Source organism: Lactuca serriola, chromosome 1, assembly GCF_051521515.1.
Source record: "Lactuca serriola cultivar US96UC23 chromosome 1, Lser_US96UC23_V15, whole genome shotgun sequence".
Classification (NCBI taxonomy): Eukaryota; Viridiplantae; Streptophyta; class Magnoliopsida; order Asterales; family Asteraceae; genus Lactuca; species Lactuca serriola.
In genome coordinates, this window is record NC_136408.1 from 39,196,662 (window position 1) to 39,203,457 (window position 6,796).

The window sequence follows — 6,796 nt, forward strand, 5'->3', positions numbered from 1 at the left end:
CTTGGTTGTGCTTAGTTTGTTCATGAATGAAGTTTTAGGGCCAAATTGTCATATATGGGTCTCTTTTCGAGTTTTGGGTTCAGATTTGTGGTTGCTACTACAAATCTAGACTGGTCTTGACTCATGAATCTGGAAAGTGATAGCTTTGGGGCTTGTTTGAGAGTGTCCTTGCCTTAAACCTTCATTTTAGCTTTTGCATGCACGTAAAGTTGGAAACTTTACATGTGAATTTGGACCTAGGATTCCAGATCTATGTATTGGAAGCTTTGGAATGGCCTGAAATCGGCTGGATGAAGATGTCACATCTGGACTCGGAGAGTCACATGGGTGCACTTAGCGAGTTGTATGAATATATGCATGGACTCGGCGAGTCGGAAGAACAACTTGGCAAGTCTGTTGAAGATTGCCTTGGTCTCGGCGAGTCTGTTCTTGGACTCGGTGAGTCTGGTCGTAAGGTCCTAACCTTTTTGGTTGAGCGGTGAATCGATGAGTCGAGGGACGACTCGGTGAGTTGAGCAGGAAGTGACTCAGAGTTGGTTGGACTCGGCGAGTCTTGGGGCGACTCGGTGAGTTGAGTCGTGGATTGGGAGTTTCTGAGTATAGGGACTCGACGAGTCAGCGGTTTGACTCGGTGAGTAGAGTCAGTCAGGAAGGTTGATTTTGACTGAGGACTTTGACTTTGACCAAGAGTTGGCCAGTTGACTTCCGGGGGTATTTTGGTAATTATTGGTATTTATTGAGTTTAGTCTTTTGGTATTATCAGTGGTGGAGTTCGTGTCGGAGGTTGGAGCAACGTGATCTTATCTTTTCAGTCAGCAGCTGCAAGGTGAGTTATCCTAACTATATTAACAGGGTCTAAGGCACCAAGGTCGACCCTTTATCGGATGGAAATCCGGGTAGTTGTTTGTTATGTTCGCATCCTGGTAGTTAGGATGGTGTATGTTAGAGACCTGGTAGGGTCGGTATCCTGGTTTATAGGATGATGCTATGCTAGTGACCGGTTAGGTCGGAATCCTGGTAGGGATGTGCTATGTATATGATCTGCTAAGATCGGTTTGATTAGTTGTGAATTGATATATGATTATATGTTTATGTGCACGTGGTTGTTGGATTGGGGTTGGTTTGAGGCAGGTCCTGCTTTGTGCTGTAGGCCAACATACCCAGGGCGGATCGGTTATCCCGAAGGCCCAATGAGTGGTTCGAATAGACTGTAGGCCCCAAGATGGCGGACCAGACGTGCCGAGGCTCGGGGAGTGGACCAGGCCGACTGAAGGCCCGGTGCGGGCGGACCAGTCATACTGTAGACTCAGAGAGTGGACCAGGTGGATTGAAGGCCCAGTGCGGGCGGACCAATCACACTGTAGACTCGGTGTATATGGCTAGACTCAGAGGGTGGACCAGGTGGACTGTAGGCCCGGTGTGGCGGACCAGTCACACAGTAGACCCGAAGTGTATGGCTGTTCTGTTCTATTATGTTGTGATATGTTATGTGTATGGTATATGTGGTTGGTATTTTGGGGGTATCTCACTAAACTTTCGGGCTTACAGTTGTGGTTTAAATGTTTCAGGTACTTCAGGAGACCGTGGCAAGGCAAATGAGTGATCGTACCGCTCCTCATGTTTATGTTTTATGATATGGTTCTGGGAATACTCTGATAATAAATGTATTGAAAACCTCTTTGTAATAACTTAATGAAATTGGGTGGTTTTTGAAAAGTTTAAATTGGTTGGAATTTTTAGAGCGTTACACCAACTCAACTGCCTTTAAGCATCATGCGATTAACTTGTCATAATCCCATAATTACCCTTAAAGTCAACCCTGGTTAAAGTCAAGGTCAACAACCAAGGTCAATTGTCCATGTTAACCTTAACTCGTCGAGTGCATCTAGTGACTCGTCGAGTTCCTCTCCAGTTGGTCATCGAGTTGGCGAGTCACCTGTGTAACTCACCGAGTCCCCTATGAAACTCATGGGACCGCAAACTCATTCCAACCGGAAACTCCTGACCCGTAAACTCATGACAACCGAAAACTCCTAGCAACCGAAAACGAGTAAACCATACTCGACTCCTCGAGTCAGCCAAGGGACTCGATGAGTTCCTTTAGTCTTATTCAAGTTCGGCCCTTTCCGTGGGATCTAGGGTCCCAAACTCCAAATCCAAGCTCTCCTAATGCAGATATCACGTAAAGTTGCAAAGTTTACGTGCATGCAAGGTCCTTCAAGGCTATAACTTCAAAACTAGGCTTCTTACAAGGTTTTTGTGCATGGGAAGAGACCAAACTGCATAAAGGAAGCAACTTTATGGTATTTGGGACCTAAAGAGGTCCAGATCTGGAACCATATCCTTATGATAAGTCCAGATCCAAGTTTGACTCCATTTTGCACCAAGAATGGCCATTTACTTCCAAGAAGGAGATCTAAGTAACTAGAGATCAAGATCAAGACTTTATACCTTAGGATGCTGGCAAAAATGATGTAGATGATGGATCTACTGTTCCTCTCCAATCTCCTTCTTCTTCAAGCTCTAAAGTTCTTCACAATCACTTCAAGGTTGCTCACAATGTATATTTCTCTCATTCAAGAGGGGTTTACGGCCGAAAACTCTCTTCTATGGGTAATAAGGTGCTAATGGAGGCCACAAGGGCAGGTTATGTTCTTTATATATGGTGCAAACCCTTAAAATATATGGTTTCTCTTTACAGCTCCTACTCGTCGAGTCGGCCTACCGACTCGTCGAGTAGGTCTCGATCCCGCATCAAACCATAAGGCTCCTACTCGACGAGTTGAACTCCCAACTCGCCGAGTCCATGCACAAAACCTTAAACTTAAATAAATAATTTAAGTAATGCTTGGAAGAGGCGTTACACATACATAATCATTTTCATCTGTAAAGTCTCCCAACCCACCTCTCAGTGAACGATGTGGAAGACAATAGTAGACAATGATTCTTCCATCCTTTACCAGGTTCTTTACATAAAAAATAAATTATGTGAAGCTCATGCTTCTGAAATCAACATTAGTGACAATCACTTTTACAAGATTGAAATACAGAATGAGTTTGGGGACAAAAGAACTTGTATGATTAACTTGATTGTCAAGTGCTCCTGGTTCGATGTTGAAGCCATTATCGTCGTTTGTGGTGCCGGTTGTGGAATGGACGAACGAACAAACCCTAGATATTTCCAATTTGGGTGAAATAGTGAAAAGGGAAGGCCACGTATTATCCTCGTATATATTTATTCCTAAAAAAACACCAGCGAACCTGACGGTTACCTACAATACCCGATAACATGATATTTTTTGTATTAAAGAAAAACAATAATTTATTTTATTTTATTTTTTGTATGTTTTTAAAACTTTGTAACATTTTTACTTCATTTCCTATTATTTTTTAAAGGTATATTGATTATATGATTTCACTATATCTCAAAAGTATACACGGTATACGAGACAGGATTTTCAGTTGCTTCTGAAAAGATGAACTCTCCTCCCTGATTCTTCTCTACGAATTCTCCTCAAAAAGCCCACAGTCTCTTCTTTTTCTTTTCTAAATCACGAAATCAACCAATTCTTGCGCACATCTTGCTCGATCGCACCATTCTGAAAGAAATTTTCTGTGTAAAAACCATAAAATCGCCAGTCGTGGGCTGATCTTCACTCTCGAATTTTGCACATCCAAGTTTATACATTATTCGGTTCTTGCATATTCGTCTAAGGTATGTGATTGTTAATGCTTCCTTACGTTTTTATGCTTAAAACATTTACTGGATTCGTGGTAGGTTAGTTGGGAATTGGGATGAAGCTGAAAAGTGAAAATGATATTTTTAGGGCTTGGTTGAGTTTGGTTCCCGCCACGAACTTTCTTGATTTTTTTTGAATAATTAAAACCCGTCAGCAATACGTGGAATATAATTTGGAAGTGGTCCATGTAACAAAGTTGATTTTACAACCACAATACTGAATACCCAACTAGTATTATACCTTTTTTTTTCCTAGCAAAAATTTTCTGTTTCGATTATTCTGATACAAAAGGCTAACCTTTTTTTTAATGCTAAATTGCAATCCGTAGTTTCCTTTTTGAAAGTTTTAAAGTACTTATCATTTGTAATAGAGGTAGAAAGATACTTATCATTTATAATTTATAACATGTATAAGAACATGTTTATCATTTTTAGTATAAATAGCCACATAATGCTCATTTTCTTTTACAGAAATAGCAATGTACTGATCCTTTTTAACAATGATAGCAACATAATCATTCACAACCACGTGTTTTTTTATTTCTCTTAAAAAACTTGAAAATACAATGTGAAGGTGAACTGTGTATTCCTATGAAGTTCTTTATTTGTTGGAGTGAAGGTTGAATTCAAAGATTGCTATTTCGTCCTGAGTCACAACAGAAAAAAAAAAAAAAAAAAGTATAAAGCTATTTCAGCAAGAGTCGCAAAGGATTAAAAACCAAAAAATGGTACATTCTTATTTCATCATCTATATCTAACACATTCTTCAGTAAACCTGGATCAAATCTGGAAGGAAACATAGAAATTAAGTGCAATAATACCCTTGATTATTGAACTATATTTTTTTGGTGTATTTGCATCAGATTTGATCAAATCAACCGAGGCCACGTCACGTGGTTATCAAAAGGAGATTGACGACTAAAACGCTAAAAGATGACAGATGAGGAAAAACAAATAAAAACAGAGCAACATGCTCACGTTAAAAAACAGCAACCGGAATGGATACCTGGGTATACACTTTCCCAACATCCGGAAGAGATCCGACAAGCATTATTCATGAGAAAAAACCCGTCTGTTTCTATTGAGAAAAAAGTGAAAATGGAAGATTTCGAAGACTACGATGTCATGGATCCGATTTACAGAATGGGGTGGGGTGGTGTCCTAGAGTTCGAGTCAGATATCTGCTACAAGCAACCCGTAATAGATTGGATATCAACCCTTCAACGCCATGGTGATGGCGAATCCTTAGCCTTAACTGGTATAGTTAGTGGAAAACAATACACACTTACCCACGACAAAATCAGGCAAATGTTCGGTGTTGACACGGGTATTAGAGGAGAACCGGGTCGGGCTTACGAATATCCAGATGAGAGTTATCTGGAGCCCTCGAATCTTGAAACTCAAGATTGGATTGATCGATTGCAAGAGTTGTTCTTTCTTCCTCCTGACACAATCAAATATACGTCATCGGGGAAAGCGGATCTAAAGCCACAAGCGAAGGTTTTGTGGGGAGTAGGTGTTTGGAATATTTTTCCTAGAGAGGCCGGGTATGAAAGTAAAATTCGGGCTCGTGATATTTCAATTTTATATGGGCTTATTTCAGGGAGAGTGGCTATATCGTATGCGCACTTGGTGATGTTGAATTTATGGGCTACTTATGAGAGCGCATATAGGTCTAGTATCCCTCATGGATATCTCTTGTCTAGATTTTTACACAATGAAGGTGCTATTGATATGGATATGGATATGGAAGCCCATAGGATAAATATAGAACTTCGGACCTTAACACAGCAGGATATCCCTAATCTCGTGTTTTCACTAGAACCCCCCTTCCATATCAAAGATTGGCAAAACCGAACATTTGTGGCAGATTTTGAACCTGAAGAGAGACAGATAGTGGAGAGAGAAAAAGCCGAGAGAGTTAGAAGAAGAGATGGAGTGCAAGAACAAGAACAAGAAATTTTAAACCTCAAAAAGTCAGACCACTTAGTTGAAAATGTGTGTGTTGGTGGATTTTGGAACTTGTTTTGAACAATTCCATATTATCAAACTATAAATAACGTTATGCATTTTATGTGATTTGTATCCAGGAATTGCCAATAAAGGCTTCGTCTTCTGAATCCAAACCAAGTACAACTTGTGTTCGAGGCTACAAGGTGAAGAACAGCTTAGCGCCAATTCTTGAAGCCGTTTTTATGAAGCATGGTGACATAGCAGCTAAATGTATATTCAAAAAAGCTTCCGTGAGGGCATTTTTCCTAGGGATTGTTTGTGAAGTTGTCATGCAGCTTCAAACAAATGATGATAGGACTATAATTTCGAAGATGGAGGAAATGGAAACCGATGTCTCAGAGGTAGAGGCAGCTAACATTCATGTCTCGTGGCTTCGATCTCACTTGGAAGCCAGGAAAACGTCAAGTTTGATGATGGAAACGAAAGCAAATATGAGTTCGCTTAAAAAAGCTGCAAAAATGGAAGTGAGAGAGATACGTACAGAGTTCATGGCTGCAAAAGAACGGCTTAAAAAGGCTAAAAGGATTGTAAAAGTACTCGATCTTGTACACAAGAAGCTAAAAACCAATATCCACGAGGGTCACACCCCTAGTTTGTTATAGGTTAATCATATGGGGTATGGATAATAGAAGATTCACCCGTGTCACCGGGGGATTCTAAAGGCACCATACCTAAAACCACTAATGAATAAATCAATACCACCTCTGAATATGTGAAACAAAAACTATTAAAATAATTATGGTTTAATGAATCTGGTATCATTATGCGTCCACTTTTTAAAACTCTTTTCACTTTGTCTTATTTAAAATATTTTTTTTATATTAATGTTTAAAATAGTATAATTTCAATTATTAACTATTATCCATATATTTTATTTTTTTTATTTATATAAACTATTATAACATTTCAATTATTTTTTTATATTTAAAAAAATATATATTTGTTATAATCTATCATATTTGTTGTTTTTTATTTACGTTTGATTAGTCTCGTATTAATATTTTTTTGTCTATATTTTCTATATTTGATTAGTCCCGTATTAAT

General features: G+C 39.2%; 1 protein-coding gene across 2 annotated transcripts; it reads left to right on the forward strand.

The window, feature by feature from the left end:
* Positions 1–3,441: 3,441 nt before the first annotated feature.
* Positions 3,442–6,524, forward strand: LOC145084229 (uncharacterized). Of its 2 annotated transcripts, XM_079023434.1 has the most exons (4): positions 3,442–3,715; positions 4,314–4,467; positions 4,603–5,737; positions 5,830–6,524. In XM_079023434.1, exons 3-4 carry the CDS (start codon positions 4,673–4,675, stop codon positions 6,352–6,354), a joined length of 1,590 nt encoding a protein of 529 aa, XP_078879560.1. In that variant the 5' UTR covers positions 3,442–3,715; positions 4,314–4,467; positions 4,603–4,672; the 3' UTR covers positions 6,355–6,524. The 2 variants fall into 2 exon arrangements, with proteins under 2 accessions (XP_078879560.1, XP_078879559.1); XM_079023433.1 differs by lacking the exon at positions 4,314–4,467.
* The last annotated feature ends 272 nt before the right edge of the window (positions 6,525–6,796 follow it).